We start from the raw sequence: 17,612 nt of genomic DNA on the forward strand, positions 1-17,612 counted from the left end.
GGGAGGGGAGCTCCTCCTGGGCGCGCAGACCCGGATGCGGTTTCCATGGAAACTGCTGGCTCTGGATGTGCGGGGATAGAGAAGGGGACTGAGCCCTGGGAGATTTAGGGAGCTCGCGTGGGTGGCCCCAGCGGCCGGCCTTGCTCATCCTCGCCGACACGTCCGTCCCTGGTTGGGATAACCCCTGGTCCAAAGTGTAAAACAGCCTAGCTGCGGCCCCGCCCCCACGAGCTGGTGAGGAGCTAAGGGGCCAATCTGCGCGTGGCGCCACAGGGCTCCCTCGGGCACGTGCCCGGGCTCGCGGCTGCGGTCCCCGGGGTCACGTGGCTGCAGCCACCAGGGCCCACGCAGCTTGCGCGCCACCTGGCGGCCGCCGGCCTTGTATCGCTCCTCGCCTCTCTTGCTGGCGGCCGGCAGGAGGCGGCAGCGCCCTCAGCATCCTCCTCCGGGAAATGGGGCCAGGGCAGCCGCCTCATCGCTGCCAACTCCCCTCCCCACCGCGGCTTCCTGTTCCAGGAACACGCCGAGCCGTTCTACCTCGGGGCTTTGGCACTGGCTGTTCCTTCGGCCTGGGATTTGCCTCCTCCAGCTTTCTTCAGGGACTGAACCTCTTTGTCATTCTGGTCTATGCTCAAATGCCACCATCTCAAGAGACGACCTCCCTGACCACCGATTTAAACAGCCAGAAGCTAACCACTCTGTTTCCTGCACGGGGCCTGTCACAGTTGTAAATGTCTCACTTAGGGGTCTACTGAACATCTCCCCAACCGGTCGCAGAGCTCTCTGACGGTGGGGAATTCGTGTTCCATGAGGGATTTAGGAGCGGGCATCAGGATCCTAAGTCTTGGGAGATGTCCAGTGCTCTCCCAGGCTCCCAACCTCCCAACCCTGGGCCTGCGACAGGGAGTGTTTGGAGCTGCCAGGCCCAGATAGCTGAGGCAGCGCAGAGGCTGTGAGGGAAAGGGCATTGTCCAGCATGTAGGGGCACCACCGCCTGCCTTGCCCTTGCTCAGGAAGGGACCAGGATGGAGAGAGAGAGGGGCCCGGCCCCCCAAATCATCCAGGCCTAGGGGGAGGGCGTCTCCTTTCTCACTCTTTTAATCTCGCTCTGCTCTCTTGACACAGTTCTAGCAGTGCGGCCCCAGGCGCCACCTCCAGAGATAGGGCAGGGTTGGGGGGGGACCAGCCCCGGGGGGAGGGGGGCCCAGCCCTGGGGCAGGGCAGGGACGCCTCCTTCCGGCCCGCGGTCCGGGAGGCCCCCGCGGCTGTGCGGGCCCCGGCAAGCCCGGGCGTCATGTCCGAGCGGACGAATAAATAGGGGCGGTCAGTGGTTGGATGGGTCAGGCTGGCTTGTGGTCCGGGTGGCTTTTGAGCGTGTGGAACTTGACGCTGTCCAGCTTCTCGAAGCGCTTCCCACAGCGCTCGCACGTGAAGTTGTACTGAACCTCGGCCGTGTGCTTCTTCATGTGCCAGTTGAGCGACGCGCGCTGTCGGCACTGGTAGCCACAGATCTCGCACCTGCCGGGAGCCGGCGGGCGACACCGGGGGCGGGGTCAGACTGGGGTGGGGCCGCATTGGGGCGGGGCCCAAGCTACGAGGACCCAGCCGCCCCCCTTGCCCCCGCCCCGGAATCCCAGGGGTGGACCCGCCCTCTGCCGGTCCAGGCCCAGGCACCCTCCCTCTCAGCCCCCTTCCCCCCCACCCCCGCCCCGCGGGGAAGCCTGTCACTCACTGCAGGGGCGTCTCGCCGGTGTGCGTGCGTCGGTGTACCTCCAGGTGGTTCTTCCTCTTGAAGGACTTGCCGCAGGTTTCGCAGGTGAATTCACGGACACCTGGGGGAGATGCGGGGCTGAGCACGCCGCCCTCGGGGGCGGGGGCTGCGGGACGTCTCCGCCGCGCTGCCGAGACCGGGTCTCCCCAGCGGTCTCCCGGACCTCCGGGCTCAGGGACACCAGATCCCACAGCCTCTGGGAGCCACTGCTGACTTTAATAACGAGGGCGGTTAATACCGAGGGCAGCTCACAGCCCCGTATGAGGCTCAGAGGCTGCCCGGGAAGGCGCTGGGGCAGAGCTGATATGTGAGCTCGGCTCCCAGGGAGGCACGGAGTGCAAACTGTCAAGCCAAAGTGGGTCTGAATTTGACCCCAGTATCAACTTCGGGGCGATTTCACATAAGAATCCAAGGTTCCCGCCTCTTGAAATATCTGAAGCCGTGTCCTCCCGCTGGACACAGGCCCCAAAGCTTCCCAATGAGTCAGCAGCCCAGGGCGGCAGTCCGGGGCGGGAGGGGCAGTCCTGTGCCTGGGGACCCAGTGCTCCCTGGGGGTTTCAGCCCGCCTGCCCCCGCCCTAGATCCAAGGCCCATGACCCTATGCCCCGCGCTGCCAGCCCCACCCTGGGCCTGACCTGAATGGATGATCATGTGCCGCCGCAGGTGGTTGGATAAATAGAACTTCTTGCCGCAGCCAGGGTGTGGACACACTTTGGTCTTCCCTTTCCGATGCACAAGATTGACATGGTTCTGTAGGCAAGAGGGGCAGGAGTGGGGGAGTGGGGCTGTGGGTGTCATGGGCCCACCTCCAGGGCTCTCCGCGGTGGGGATAGATAAGGGTAGCTGGGAGGCAGGCTGGGGCCAGCCTTTCTGGAGGAAGGAAGAGGGGTGTCCGTGCCCATGCCCTTGCCCCTTGCAAGGGCCCCCCAGCTCTGAACAAAGGCCCAGGGACACAACTGGGATCAACTGCAGCTTTCCTGTGCAACCACGCCAGCCAGGGCCTGGGCTGGGGCATCAGTCAGCCTTGTCATAAACCTTGTGGTGGGGCCCTGCTATTGGCTGTTTATGGATCGGGAGATGAGGCTCCAGAGGCTTAGGGTTTGGCCCATGTCTCACGGGTGGGCAGTGGCAGGGCTGGCCTGGATTCCAGGGCTCTCAGTCCCACAGCAGGCTTTGCCATGGAGCTGTGCTGCCCCCACAGTCTGGAGCAGGCAGCCCCTTCAGTCACTCCTTTGTTCTTTTATTCTTTAACTCACCAGCACACCTGTAGCTCCAGGGCCCAGCACTAGGCCTGGCACCCGAAAGGTGCTCCACACACACTGGAAAATGAGACTCAGCAAATTCAAAGGCCTACTGGTGCCGCCTCCTGCCACAGGTGGGAATGTGACAGGACCCTGTCTCTGCCCTTGGGGCATCCCATCCAGGCTCCAGAGGACAAACTACAGGGATGTCCTGGTGGTGCAGTAACATGGGGCTCGCAGGCCCCACGAGCCCTGGAGAACTAGGGTGGGCTTCCGGGTGGAGAGGCATCCCTAGCCGAGCCTGGAGAAGAGGCATCCAGAGCCAAGAAGGTGGCCGGGGCAAAAAGCAGGCTGAGTTCAGGCCAGCTAAGGCAGGACAAGGACACTGGAGAGCTGGAAGGGGAGGCAGCGAGGTGATGCCTGGTGTCCTGCAGCCGAGGCAGGGTCAGTGAGAAGCTACTGAGAGGTGGGCGTGTGGGAGGCAGGCCAGTGGCACCCGGTGGGGCCAAGTGGGGCCTTCCGTGAGCTGCACTGCGCAGACGCCAGCACAGAGGCGGCAGGAAACGGACGCAGGCCCCGCTCAGCCTGCTTGGGCGGTGGCCTCACCTGGAAACTGCTGAGGGCCACATAGACCTGGCTGCAGCCCTCGTAGGGGCAGTGGAACATCTCTAGCAGGCCATCGGCATCCGTCACCCGAGTCCGCTTGCTCCGCCGCCTCCTGGAGGGGAAGGGGCCCATGGCGTCGGGGCTCTCACACCAGGCCGGCTGTGGGCCCATGGGCTGCTCCTTGTCCCAGCCCCCCCGGCTGCCCAGGCACCCACTTTTCGGGCTCCTTGGGGATCTCGTAGATGATGGCCGACATGTCACTGCCATCCAGCTCCTCCCCGTCCGCCTCTGCTTCAGGCTCTGCGCTCTCGGGCCCTGTCGCCGCCGGCTCTGCCAGCTCTGGGGCCACGGGCTCCTCCTTCTCTTCCTTCTTAAGCATGTACAGGTCCTCCTTCTCTACGGGGGTGGACACAGGGCGGGTGTCCGCGGGCGGACTCGTGTGGTCGAGGAGCTGGCTCTGGGGCCACCCCTCCGCCCTCCCTCCTCCTCCCAGGTCCCGCCCCAACCCCTGCCAGCGACCACAGCAGCCCCCCCTCCCCCCAGACCTTTCTTGGTCTCGATGCCTGCCATGGCAGCAGGGTCCAGGGTGCTGGGCTGGCTGCCCTCGGGCTCCGTCTGGGTGTAGGCTGCTACACCCTCCATCATGGCGCAGGGCACCTCGTCCCCCAGGCCCCCAGCGGGGGCACCGCTGCCTGTTGCCACGTTGAGGTGGATGCCCTCGGCCGTGAGGGCATCGTAGCCGGGGCTGGCGATGATGATCACCTGCGAGCCAGGCACCATGCCCGGCATGGGACAGCTGGCCACCACCTCGCCCAGCGCCTCCTGGGGCACGTTCTCAAAGAGGGTGCCGGGGCCCGGGCCCACTTGCACGGGTACTGGCACGCACACCACCGTCTCCAGGGCCTCGGGCCCGCTGCCTGCCGGGTTGGGGCACAGCGGGGTGCCCTGCTCAGCCAGGCTCTCCATGTGGACGTCGAAGGGGATGTGCATGCCCTCCTGCGTGATGAGCCCGCTGCTGCCCGCCGGGCTGGTCGGGGTAACCGCCGCCGCCGCTACCTTGGCTGGCTGGCCCTCAGGGGGCTCCTCAGAGTCAGAGCCCGAGCCGGAGCTGGAAGAGTCGGAGCTGCCAGCCGCCAGGCCATTGCCCACTGCGGTGACAGAGGAAAGGGGACAGTCACAATAGCAACAGTGGCGGCAACAGTATCCGTCGAGGGCTTACTGGGGGCTGGGCACGGTAACCCCCTCAGTGCCACAAACATTGGTCATTTCTCAGTCCCCCTTGTGCCCCGACTGCCCCTGCTCCTCAGAGACGCTCTCCTCCCTCTGCCTCCAGACCCGAATTCTGGTTTTCTGGGTCCTCTCTGAGGGCCCCTTCTTAGCCTCGTTAGCCTTTACAGGTCTGGAAGGTTCTAGCCAGGGCTCTCCTCAGTGCTCCGCCCACCCCAGGGCCTCAGCTAGCATAATGGTGGTAAATACAGCCCTCATTCTTGACACCAGCTGGGTGTCTGACAAGTCAATTCAGATGCCATGCTTATTAAGGGCTCAGGTCCCACAAGACTGCCTGCTCCCGCCTTGGACACGGGCTACAAGACCCTGGCCGTTGTAATTCTGGTTATAAATTGTGGGTTTCTACGACGCTCTCTTCAGGTTTGATAATTTGCTAGAACAACTCACAGAACTCAGGAAAGTGCTTTACTTATGACTACAGTTTTATCACAAAAGATGCAACTCAGCGATAGTCAGATGGAAGAGGTGCCCCGGGCAAAGTGTGGGGGCTGGGGCGGGAGCTGTCACGCCCTCTCCAGACGCGCCACCCTCCTAGCACCTCGAGGTGTTCACCAAGCCGCAAGCTCCCTGGACCTCCTTATTTAAAGAGTTTTTGCAACCCAGTCTCCAGCCCCAGTCTGTTCCTTGGGGGTCAGGGGTGGGGCTGAGAGATTCCCCCATCTAATCATGTGTCTGGTCTTTGGTGACCAGCCCCCAACCTGAAGCTATCTAGGGGACCCTGCCTGAGTCACCTAGATTCGCACAGACTCGGGTGTGCTCCAAAAGGGCCCCTTATGAAAAGGGCTCATGATGAACAATGAAGAACATTCCCATCACTCAGGAAATTCCAAGGATTTTAGGAGCTCTGTGCCAGGAACCAGGGACAAAGACTGAATATTGATTTTTATTATCCTGCCACCACCCATACTCCGATGCCTCTGTATGGACAGCTCCCGCCTGGACCTCCTGTGGGGCTGGGGCTCTTACCTCCCACTGCCTTCTCTGCTGCCCCCAGGGGGGTCTCACAGGCACCTCAGAATCTGCTCAGCAATTCTGGGCTCTGAATCTTCCCTAAGAAAAAGCCCATACCCTTCCCAGACATCCCCGTCTCAGGGGATGATGGCGGTTCTGTCCTTCCCAGTTGCTCAGGCCAAACGAAGTCCTAGGGCTGCCCCTGACTTCTCTTTCTCTCACACCCACTTCCAGTCTGTCAGCAAAACCCGTTGGCACTACATCCACATATTTAGGGATACTAGGGGGGGTTCCTGCCCCAGGGCCTTTGCATTTGCTATTTGCTCTGCCTTAACACTCTTCTCTCAGACACCCGCAGGGGCTCCCTCCCTCATCTCCATCAGACCCTTTCCTAAAATGCTATTTATTCAGGGAAGCCTCTGACCACCTTATCTCAAATAGCATTCTTTTCTCTCCTTAATTTTCCTCCAAAATACCACCTTCCACTGTACTCTAGATATTAATTGTTTATCTTGTTTCCTCTCTGCTTCCCCTCTAGATCATAATCTCCACAAGGATAGGGGGCCCTGTGCACAGGCCCCAGTGCCCAGAAGGCCGCCTGGCACCCACTGAGCACACAGTTCTAAAAACGAATGAATCTCAGCCCAACATTGTGATGAAGGTCAAGGAGACCAACATTTCGCCCAGGTATTTCGTGCTGAAGTCCACACACACAGGGAGAAACGGGGGACAGAAAAATCAAGAACTGACCCTCGGTTACACACTCATGACGGAGTCGGGGCGCATTGTCTGGGGACCATGCGTCCTATCCTCCCAGAAGGTCACATGGAGCACGCAGGCTCTGGAGCCAGACTTCAGGGTGGGATCGTGGTGCTCCCCGCTCCAGCTGTGTGAATGTGGGGGCCTTACGTAACCTCTCTGGGCCTGGGGATAAATTGGCACCTACCCCAGGGGGTGTTTGGGATAATGAAGAAATCTGTGTAAAGCGCCTCAGACACTACCAGGCTCTGAGTAAGCACCCTATCAATGTTTTCTACTATCATTCTTATCATAATGCCCCATCCCTGACTCAAGGCCCCCAGACAGCAGCAGGAGTGGGGTAGGGGGATCAGCCCCTCCTTGTAACACCCTGTAATCTGCAGGGTGAGCTCAGTCCCTGGGCTCCACCCTAAAGCAGGGGGCAGTCACCTAGTGAGTTGGGGGCATGGCCTGGGTGTGCGCCTGCCTCCCCAACTGTAGAGTCTAGCTGTGAAGGCCAGACTGCACTTCTTTCCAGGTGATCATAACATTAATCACAGAAATGGCTGCACATCCCCTGGCCTCTCACAGTCCCGGCAGGAGGTGCTCCTACTTAGTGAGAAGCAGCCTGGGCCACCCCAGGCAGAGAGCTGATAAGGGAGCTGCTGAGGGAACAGGGCTGGCACAGGGACACAGCCCCTCCCCCACAGCCCCCCCCCCGCCCCCCTACAGCCCCAGCCGACCCACCAGCCCGTCATCTCAGTATTCATTCCTGAGAGCCAGATGGGGCAGCCAATGGTGTCAAAGTTGGGTGGGGGTGTGGACCCATCGCCAGAGGGGTCAGTCACAGTTAGTTTCCTCGACTGCCAAGTGGGGCTAATGAAGAGCTGTAGGGTGGTTTGGGTCGGGGGGCACCTGGAGTGGGGAGAGGACCGGGGAGCGGCCGGCTGCATGCTGGGGTCTGGCTGGGGCACAGGGGACAGCCATTGGCCAGGGGGCCCACCTGGAACACCTCTCGCCCACGGCTTCCCCTTGGCCAGCTGGGATGCCACCTGCTCTGAGGCTCCTGCCAGTGCGCACTCAGCCCTGGCAACTGACCTCACCCTCCGCCCTGGCAGGGCACCTGGCGGTGGGCCCCGGACTCCTTCTCGCAGCTGAGGCTGAGCCCCTGAGGCCGGCAGGCAGGTGGGCAGCCCCTCGCCACCCACAGCGTCTCCTCTGCACCCCACCCCCCAACCAGGACCAACTGGGCCTTGGTAACGGAGTCCCTCCCAGTCCTGCTGCGTGTTCAGGACCCATGACCCACATGGGCCGGCAGAGGAGGGGCAGGGGTAGTGGGGGGAGAGACCGATGCGGGGAGGGGAGTGGGGGTGTGGGGGAGACAGGGAGAAGGCAGGAGACAGAAGGGAGAGGATGAAACAGAAGAGCGAGAGAGGGAGGGGGGACGAGAGCTCAAGAACAGAGAACGGGGAGGAAGGAGACCCGGGCAGAGAGCGCAGGAGGATTAGGCTGGGAGAGAGCCCAGAACAGAAGGGGAAAGGGCCAGGGAAAACAGAGGAGGAGCTAGAGGCCCAGAGAGCAGCCCAGCCTGAGGAGGCCCAGCACCCACCCCTCTCTCCAGCCGCTGCGCCAGGCTTCCCCGACCCCCGGCCCAGTTGGCCTCGGGCACAGCTGTCCCTCTGGAAAATGGGGGCCGCTGCCTCTCAGCTCCAGGCCTTGGAAGATTGCAGCTCAGCCTGCCGGGCCCAGGCGCCATCCCTGAGGCCAGCGCCAGCCTCCTTGCTCTGATGTTTCCAGTGCTGGCCTGAGGCCGACAAGACCCGCGAGGGCAGGGAGTCCAGGGCGCCCCAGCCCATGAGGAGCCATAGAGCCCTCACCCCTCGGACCCACCTTTGTCGCTGTCGGGGTCTGAATCGCTGAGGGGCTTCAGGGGCGAGTGCAGGTCTTGGAAGTAGCGGTGGCCGGCCTCGCACTGCCACACGGCCGTGGTGTACAGACCGAAGGTGGGGTCCAGCTCGGCCAGGTGCGGCTCGTACGGGCAGCGGTGTTTGTGGTCCTCGTACCAGATCACCACATTCTTCAGGCAGTTCACGTTGCGCCGCCTCCCTACACACACAGGGCGGGGCCCGGAGTCAGGGGTAGTGCTCGCCCCCCCAGGGCCCCAGGACGCCTTGGCCTTAGGGCCCCCTGGGCGGTGAGACACCTTCCTGCACCCTGTCCAGGCCCGTCCCCAGTTTGCAGATGAAGAAACAGGCTCTGAGAGGTGAGATCCACGCTGGTGATAACGGAGACCGGCCAGACTGTCCTCACTGAATAAGTTGAACCACATAAACTATGGAGCCTGGCACATGATAGGTGCGCAGTGGTTAGTTGCTGCTTGTTGTTAATAGACTCACCCTCATCAACGTCTCAATGTCTCTGGTCTGGACCAGCTAAGTCCCCTCTGCCCTGGTCTCTCTGCTCCCACATTTGTCCCACTACAGTCTACTCGGCCTACAGCCAACAGAGGGGGCCTGCTGCAAACACTTGAGTCAGGCCATGCCCCACCTCTGCCCAGAATCCATCTGCCCAGAATCCATCAGGGTTCCCACCTGGCTGGTGTTAAAAGCCAAAGTCCTCCCCAGAGCCACCAGGCCCTACATGTTCTGCCCCATCACCTGCCCTTCTCCTTGATCACTTCATCCCAGCCTCATGGCCTCCTCCCTGTTCCTGAAATGAGCAGAGTATGGCCCTGCCTCAGGGCCTTTGCACAGACTGTGTCTCCTTCCAGATGACTGCCTTGCCCTTCCCCCTTCACTCAGGTCTTTCCCTCAGTCTGCCACCCCCTCCCCACTGTCCTTCTAGCCGACCTGACTTGCTGTTCTTTCTCGCCAGGTAGCACCTAAATACCATTTGTGGTTATCTCTGTCCATGTTTCTGTCTTCCCTACTAGAATGCCAGCTCCCCAAGGGCAGGGACCCGTTTGTCGCTCCTCTTGTATCCCCAGTGCCTACACAGTGCCTGGCACATAGTACGTCTGCTGGATGAGTAGATGCTTTAAGGAGGTGGGCCCAGTGGAGCCAGCCTGTGGATTCAAATTCTGACTGCCACTTTGTAGCTGGGTGGCTCCAGGCAAGGGACTTGGCTTCTCTGAACCTCTTCTGGGCCAGGGGAGAATGACAGTCCCCGTTCCTTGAGGGCTGCCAGAGAGGAGGGAGGGAAGACAGTGACAGGGCACGGAACGGGGCTGGATACACTTTGAATGCCCAAGAAATGGAACCGGCCATATGTCTAACGATGCTGGTCCTGCAGCCAAGGGGGAGGAGACTGTCCTCCCAGTCTCCCAGGCTGGGAGATGAGGAGGGGGCCCAGAAGGGTCCTGGGCCTAGGGATGTTGTCTGGAGCCTCCAACCCAGTGACGACTGTGGAGACAACAGGGACCCCACCCCTAGTCGCCCCTCCAGTCTGGCGCTTGCCTCCGCATCTCCCTCCTCACCCCTTTGAGCTTTGGAGGTCACAGACTTAGCTCGCCCCTTGCCTCTGACACCTGTGAGAAGGGGTGGGACTCGCTGCCACCAGACGGCTGTTCCTGGGCCGGTGGCCCTCACCCTGCTGGACAAGGCCCGAGACCCACAGCACCAGGGCTCAGAGGTTCACGGCCGAGGGGTGGGAGGGATGTACTGCGGGCCTCCGCTCCGACCGCTCACGCCCTGCCCCCCTCAGCTGTTCCGTCTGCCCTGTCCAGCTCTGCCCTGGGTGACTCCCCTGCACCAGGCAGGACAGTGCAGGAGCTAAGGGGACTGCTCTGGTGACATGGGTTTGTGGTCTGGCCTGGCCCCTTGCCAGTCTGCGGCGTGGGGTGGTGACTTGGCCTTTTATGTGTGAGATGGGGGTGGGGGGGGCACCCCACTGGGCACAGCACAGGTGCCAGTCCCCTTCCTGCCCCCGCCCCCAGGCCCAGCTGGGTCAGACCCTTCCTACGGGCCCCCAGGGCCCCCACTCCCCTGCCACGGCCCTGCTGGGCCTGTCCCCCATCTTCCCCTGAGACCATGGGCTCTGTGAGGGCAGGGCTGGATCTGTGCGAGTCCGCACAGCCCTGGCCCGTGCAGGCCCCCCACAAATGGGGCCTGAGGATGAGTGAGGGAACGAACAACAAAGCCACTTACTCCCAACACCCATCCCCTCCCCGCTGGCTGAAGCCCCACTTACTTTTCTTCCGCTTTGGCTTTTTGGGGACCTGCTCCCAAGGCTTCCTGTAAGACAGAGAGGCAGGGGGAGTGAGCACAGGGCCTGCTGATGCTGAGCTAGCGACAGCATCCTGCTCCAAGGCCTAACTGTAGCTGCTGTTCTATTTCCCAGGGGACTCTCTCCTCCACTGACACCAGCCCTTGGACCATGGTCTAGCATCACCACCCGTTTTGCCAAGTGGGGAAATGAGGCTGAGGAGTGAGGCTGCCTGCCCAGGGTCCTGTGGCCAGGGAGTGGAGAACTCAGAAAAGGGGTAACGAAAAGTGTGGCAGGCAGAATTCTACACTGGCCCCACGATTCCCAACTCAGGGTCACACACCCTCTACAGTCCTCTTCCCCCATGAGTGGGGCGGCCTGAAAATATGATGGGATACCACTCCTGTGCCTAGGTGACTTGAATGAATCAGGAGGGAGCTTTCCAAGGTGGGCCTGGCCTAATCAGGGGAGCCCTTAAGGCCGAGGATATGAGAGGCCTATGAGGGGACAGGACCTGAGAACGGCCTCTGGGAGCTGAAAGCAATCCCAGTTGACAGCCTCAAGGCTGTGGCGACCTCAGCTGTACAACCCAGGAGGGCATGAATTCTGCCAATGCTCCGAGGGAGTCTGGAAGCAGCTCCTTCCCTAGTCGAGCCTCCAGATGAAGACGCGGCCAGCTGAAACCCTTGTTTCAGCCCTGTGTGACCCTGAGCAGAAGACCCTGCCCCTGACCCTACCTGCCTGCTCTATGTGGACCCCAGCCCAAGGTGCTGCCCCCTCATCAGTCCTGCCCCTGCAGCCAGCTCAGGTCCACGTGCCCTGGCCATCATGCCCACCTGCCTCTGGGGCCTTCCCACTTTGGCTGGAGCCCCACATCCTGACTGTGTGCCCCTGTGACCAAGGCCTCAGGGTGCCCAGGGTAAGGCTGGGCCCAAACACTGGGGCCCCCCAAGGCTTCCCAAACCCGGATGGCCACCAGAACTGCCAGGTAGGATCCTGATCCCATACAGGCCACTTGGCTGTGGCCCAGTACTGGCTCCACACGTGCTGAGGGCAGGTACTTTGGAGTCACCTCTCCTGCACCCACTAGGGGCCTCCCTCTGCCTTCCTGATGCCATGCTTCTGGGTCTGCCTGCCCGCTCTGGCTGCTTCCTCATCCTTTTTTTTTTTTTTTTTTAAATTTATTTATTTAAGTAATCTCTACACCCAGGGTATCTGGGTGGCTCAGTTGGTTAAGCATCTGACTCTTGATTTTGGCTCCAATCTCAGGATTGTGAAATCAAGCCCTGAGTCAGGATCTGCACTCAGCGGGGAATCTGCTTGAGATTCTCTTTCCTCTCTCTCTCCCTCTGCCCACTCGCACTCTCTTTCTCTCTCTCCCTCAAATAAATAAATAAATCTTAAAAAAACAAAAACAAAAACTCTACACCCAATGTGGGGCTTGGACTCATGACCCCGAGATGAAGAGTTGCACGCTTTTCTGAGTTAGCCAGCCAGGTGCCCCTCATCCTTCCTTTTCTACGCTGCAGCAGAAGGCCCTGAGACTCTGGATGACCTTGACTCCCCATGCCTCAGGTCCCCATCTGTAGCATGGGATCATAACCATGCTTCCTTGTGGGACTGGTGCATAACCTTGAGGTTATGTGCATTCAGAGAGCTTGGTGTGGCCCCTGGCACTTAGTAACCACTCAGCAAATGGTAGATATGATCACTGTGTGTCTGGAACGCTAGCCTCCCTGCTATGGCCCAGACCATGCTCTCACCACAAAGTATCCTGAGGCAGCCCAGGTCTCTTGTCAGCTTTACCATCTACTCCACCTGACCCGTCCAGCCCGATAACAATTCACAGCCCCCACACCCCACATCTGGTCCCAGGACAGCTCCCCCGGGCTCCTCTGCCCCCTCCTGCCCCTGGCTCACCCCCTGTCCAGGTCTCTGCCCCCCCCACCTCATTCCAGATGCCTCCATCTCCGCCTACGGCTCTCCCCTCCCCTCCAAGGGGGCAGGCTGGCTGCCCAGATCCTCGTCCAAACGCCCATGGCCACCTCTGCGCACTCACAGTGTTGCCATGACTGGGGTACTGGGAACACTACTTAGTGGTTGGTGCCAGTCAGATCCGAGTTCAAGTCTTCTCTCTACCACTGACTGTGTGACCTCAAGCAGGTCTTGTCCCCTCTGAGCCTCAAAGTCCTCATCTGGTAAGTGGGGAAAATAGTGCTTCCCACACAGAATCACTGTGGCGATTAAACAAGGCCACACCTCAAACTGCCTTCCCTCCCCTTGCCCACTTCTCTGAGTTCCACCCCTTACACGTGGCCGTTTGAGGACAGCAGCTGCTGGGGCTTCTCTGCAGCTCTGCTTTCCTCGCGGTGGCCAGCCCCCAGACGGTGCCCAGCAGCTCTCCTTCACTCTCCTCTGCCATTTGCTTTCACGCTCAACTCCATCATCCCCTCCAACTGACCAGCACACCATCAGTTCTTCTACCCTGGATTTAAATAATCTGGAGCCCCTTCCCTGTCAACTCCCGCCCATATGCCCCCTTTGAGCTGTCTATACGCATGTGCAGTCTTCCTGTCTTCTCCTCTTGTCTCCCTCGAGCCCCTCGAGTCAGGGTTTTCTTCACTATGCCACACACTGCCCCGTTCCGGCCCCCAGGGGTGGCCGCCTCACTCGGCCCAGCAGTGTTCGTTGGCAGACCCTTCCCTTGGCCTCCAGGATGCCCCCCCAGCGGGTTCTCCACCAGCCTCCCAGCTGCTGCTTCTTCGTCTCCCTGACTCCTCTAAGCACAGACAGCAAGCGTGGGGCTCAGACCTGTGTGTCTACCCGCGCCCCCTTGGCAACCTCCGGCATCATACCATCACTGACCTGGTGACCCCCAAATCCGGATCTCCCACCTGGCCCTCTCCTGACCACGCCTCCCCAACACTACATGTAGGGGTCTTGCAGACATCTCACATGTGAGCTGTCATATTTCCCCTTGACCTGTCCCTTCTCTGTTAACGGCACTTGCAACTTTCCAGGTGCTCAGGTCCAAACCTGGGGGCGTTTCTCATATCCATACCCATCAGCAAACCCTGTTGGCCCTAATTTCAACCACTTCTCCCCACTTCTGCACGGCTCCGCCTCACTCACCTGGACCAGTGCAGTCAGCTCCTTCCTGGTCTGCCATCTCTGGCCCTCCCCTCCCACAGCCTCAACATCAGAGTCCGTGTGCTTCTTTTCATTTGCTTGTTAACATTTTAAGATGTAAAAAGAAAAATTCAAACACATACAAAGCTAGAGAGAAGAGTGAACCTCCTGGAGACCATCATCAGCATTAAAGACTGCCAACTCTTAGCCAACCTTGTTTCAGTGCATCCCCCGCCCAATCCTCCTGCCACACACACCCTGGAGAGTGCTTCTGTTAAAATATAAGCCAGGTATGGGACCTCTCTGTCCAAAATTCTGTACTTAAAAAAAGCAAAACAAAACAAAACAAAAGCCAAAAAGCCCTATCAGGCCTCTCACTTCCCTGGGAGACAAAAACCAGAGCCCTCCATGCACTCCACGAGGCCCTGTCACCTTCCTGTGCTTGCCTTTTCCCACTCTTCATCCTCATTGCGCTCCAGCCACACGGGTCTCCTCACTACCCCATGTTCACACCAGGCTGGGCCCTGCCTCAGGGCCTTTGCACCTGCCATTCCTTCTTCCTCAAACATTCTTCCCCCAGATATCTGCAGGGCTCTCCCTGGCCTCCTTTAGGTCTGTACCCCAGATGCCATCCTCTCACTGTGGCCCACCCTAACACCCTACCTAAACCTCCGGCACCCCGTCCTGATTCCTCTTTCCCTATTTCACCTTTTTTCTTTACATAGCCCCTATCAATCTCTCACACACTACATAATTTATTCATTATGGTAAATGATAGTAAATGTATAGTAATGCAGTAGACAAGCCTTTGCACAGTGGACAAGTCTCTGCCCTCTAAATGGCATCTCCATAAAGCATTTTCTGTTGTTCACTGCTGCACCACGAGCACCTATATGAGTGCCCAGCACATAGCAGGTGCTGATTAAGCGCTCCTTAAACGAATGGACACTGGAGACTCCACTACTGACCACTGTTTCCCTTTTCCCACTGGCTGCTAGGATGGCTCTGAGGCAAATTCAGGGCCCCTTCTCCATTCCCACTTCTTCATGTCTTTTGAACCCCTCTGGTCAGGTTTTTAACTCACCATGCCACGAAACTGCCCTTGTCATGTCCCCTGTGACTTATGCCTTAATCTAATAGCACTGATCCTGGCCCCGCTGTGCCCCTCCTTTTCCTTTCTCTTTTCTTTTCTTTTTTTTTAATTAATTTATTTATTTGAGAGAGAGAGAGCACACAAGTGGTGGGGAGGGGCAGAGGCAGAGGGAGAAGCAGACTCCCTGCAAAGCAGAGAGCTCGACGTGGGCCTGATCCCGGGACCCCGAGATGACAACCGGAGCCAAAGGCAGATGCCCAACCTACTGAGCCATCCAGGCGTCCCTCCTTTCTCTTTTCATCCCACTTTTCGTTTCTGTCTTCTGGTCCATGTTGTGCATAGTCTTGAACTGAAATCTTTCCAGGTACAAGACAGTTACAAATAATTTTGAAGACTTGAAATAAGTGACCCCCTATCTCTGGTCATGTCCATTTCCACAGGAGATGCCTCACTCAGGGTAGTGTATTTTCCCAACTACCCATGTGTCCCGGGGCCCGGTTATTGCCATGCACGGCCTGGGCTGTCTCCGTGTCCTGGCCCCAGTTCTGCAGGACTACACAAACTGAGCTTCTGCAAATACCACTTTCAGCTTAGGGACCTCCAGGGGCTCCCTCTGGCCAGTGGTTCTCAACTCCAGCTGCACATGTCTCCCGGAAGCTTTGTAGTAAAAAGCACAAGGTCTGCAACTCTACTCAGATTAACTGAATCAGTAACTCCAATAAGGGGGTGGGGCCCTCCTGGGTGGCTCAGTCAGTTAAATGTGGGACTCTTGATTTCAGCTCAGGTCATGATCTCAGAGTTGTGAGATCGAGTTCCACAACGGGTTGAGCTGTGCTGGGCATGGAGCCTGCTTAAGATTCTCTCTCCTTGGGCGCCTGGGTGGCTCAGTCGTTAAGCGTCTGCCTTTGGCTCAGGTCATGATCCCAGGGTTCTGGGATCGAGTCCCACATTGGGCTCCCTGCTCGGCAGGAAGCCTGCTTCTCCCTCTCCCACTCCCCCGCTTGTGTTCCTGCTGTCGTTGTCTCTCTCTCTGTCAAATAAATAAAATCTTTAAAAAAAAAAAGATTCTCTCTCCTTCTCACTCTGCTCCCCCTCCACCCCCACCCCCTGTCCCCACTTGCACTCTCTCTCTTTCTGTCAAAAAAAGAAAGAAAGAAAGAAAGAAACTCCAATAATGGAACACTAGCTTGAGCATCTCCTGCTCCACTCTTGGGCATATAAGCCAGCCTGCCACCCCAGGGAGGCGGTGGGTGCAATTCAGAAGGATCTGGTTGATTCTTGACCCTTAGACTCTCCCCCCAGAGAAACAGGCCAATGTGTGCAAATAAAAACCAGGGCACAACAAGGATTCTGGCGCAGCACTGCTGGTGACAGAGAACAAATATCATCATAACAACTAATACCTGGAGTGCTCACTATGTGCCAACCATGTTCTAAGCCTTTTGCTGTATTTTAACTCATTTAATTGTCACACCAACCTATTAGGCAGGAAGGGAAAAATTGCATCCACACTCCTCATTCTCAAGACTGAGACTCTGCAAAGGCCTCTGCCCTCTACCTGAGCAGCTAACTTGGGACTTCCTCTTCACCTGAGTCTCCATGGGCTAAGGGGCTCCCCAGGAGCCAACAAGAGGTTTAAAGGAATGCGATCTGGATTGTGAGGAGTCTTCCTATGTCTGGGGTCGAGGGTTGTGGGAATGGGGCCACACACAGCCCCAGATGGAGTGCCAGAACCTCACAAGGGACAGGGCTGGGGGGCCGAGTGTATCCAGTTCACAGCCCCAGGCTACACAGTAGGGGTTTTAGAGGATGAGGCATGTGAGATCCCAAGGACCAGCAAGGAAGAAGGGGCATTAAGGCCTCAGGAGGCTGGGCCGCCCCTCCAGGGACTAGGCAGTTAGAACGCTTGGAGGTGGGGCCCGAACTAGGATTGGGCAGCCAGAAATCTAGCGGGCGGGGCCAAGTGCTAAGAGGCGGGTTGAGAGGCTGGGCGCATCCTAGGATTGGGCAGTCGGAAAGACGGGAGGCGGGGCCGCGAGCCAGGCGCGTCCCAGGACCGGCGGCAGGAGACCCAGGCCGGCAGGCCGGCCACTGGGCGGGGCTCACAGGTGCCGGGGGCGGGGCCGGGGGCAGAGGGGGCGGGACCAGGCTCGGCGGGGAATGGAGGCGTCTCCGCCCTCGTTCGCTCCCTCCCTCCCTCGGGCCGGGCCCCCTCACCCGTGGCGGCCGCTACGCTGGCCGCGCTCCAGCGAGATGAGATAGGCTGCGAGCTTGGCGTCGCTCCAGCCGCTGCGGCGCCGCAGGTCCACCCAGGGCCCGTGCGCCTCGCCCAGGTACACACGCCGCACGTCGTACTTCTTCCGGGACTCGAGCCGCCGCCGGGCTCGGTCGGACTCCGTGAGCCGCGGCCGACCCCGCGCCTTGCGGCCCGCCGCGCCCTCCTCGGCCGCCGCCTCCCCGCCTGCGCCCGCCTCAGCCTCCGCCTCCGCCTCGGGCTCCGGCACCCGCTCCGCCATCCCCCCCTCCCTGGTTACCAACCTCCCCCGTTGTTAGGAGCCCGGCCGGAAGTGGCGCGCATCTTCCGCGCCGACGG

At 59.7% G+C, this 17,612-nt stretch overlaps 1 protein-coding gene across 1 annotated transcript; it reads right to left on the minus strand.

The window, feature by feature from the left end:
* Window positions 1-1,064: 1,064 nt before the first annotated feature.
* ZNF653 (zinc finger protein 653) lies at window positions 1,065-17,535 on the minus strand. The gene is made up of 9 exons (XM_025863245.2): window positions 17,237-17,535; window positions 10,783-10,826; window positions 8,485-8,700; window positions 4,164-4,766; window positions 3,834-4,014; window positions 3,619-3,730; window positions 2,407-2,521; window positions 1,733-1,832; window positions 1,065-1,518 (listed from the first exon to the last, which is right to left on the minus strand). Exons 1-9 carry the CDS (start codon window positions 17,533-17,535, stop codon window positions 1,341-1,343), a joined length of 1,848 nt encoding a protein of 615 aa, XP_025719030.1. The 3' UTR covers window positions 1,065-1,340.
* Between the last annotated feature and the right edge of the window lie 77 nt (window positions 17,536-17,612).

Source organism: Callorhinus ursinus, unplaced genomic scaffold (genome assembly GCF_003265705.2).
Source record: "Callorhinus ursinus isolate GAN/ISIS: 27379988/994484 unplaced genomic scaffold, GSC_fseal_2.0 scaffold82, whole genome shotgun sequence".
Classification (NCBI taxonomy): Eukaryota; Metazoa; Chordata; class Mammalia; order Carnivora; family Otariidae; genus Callorhinus; species Callorhinus ursinus.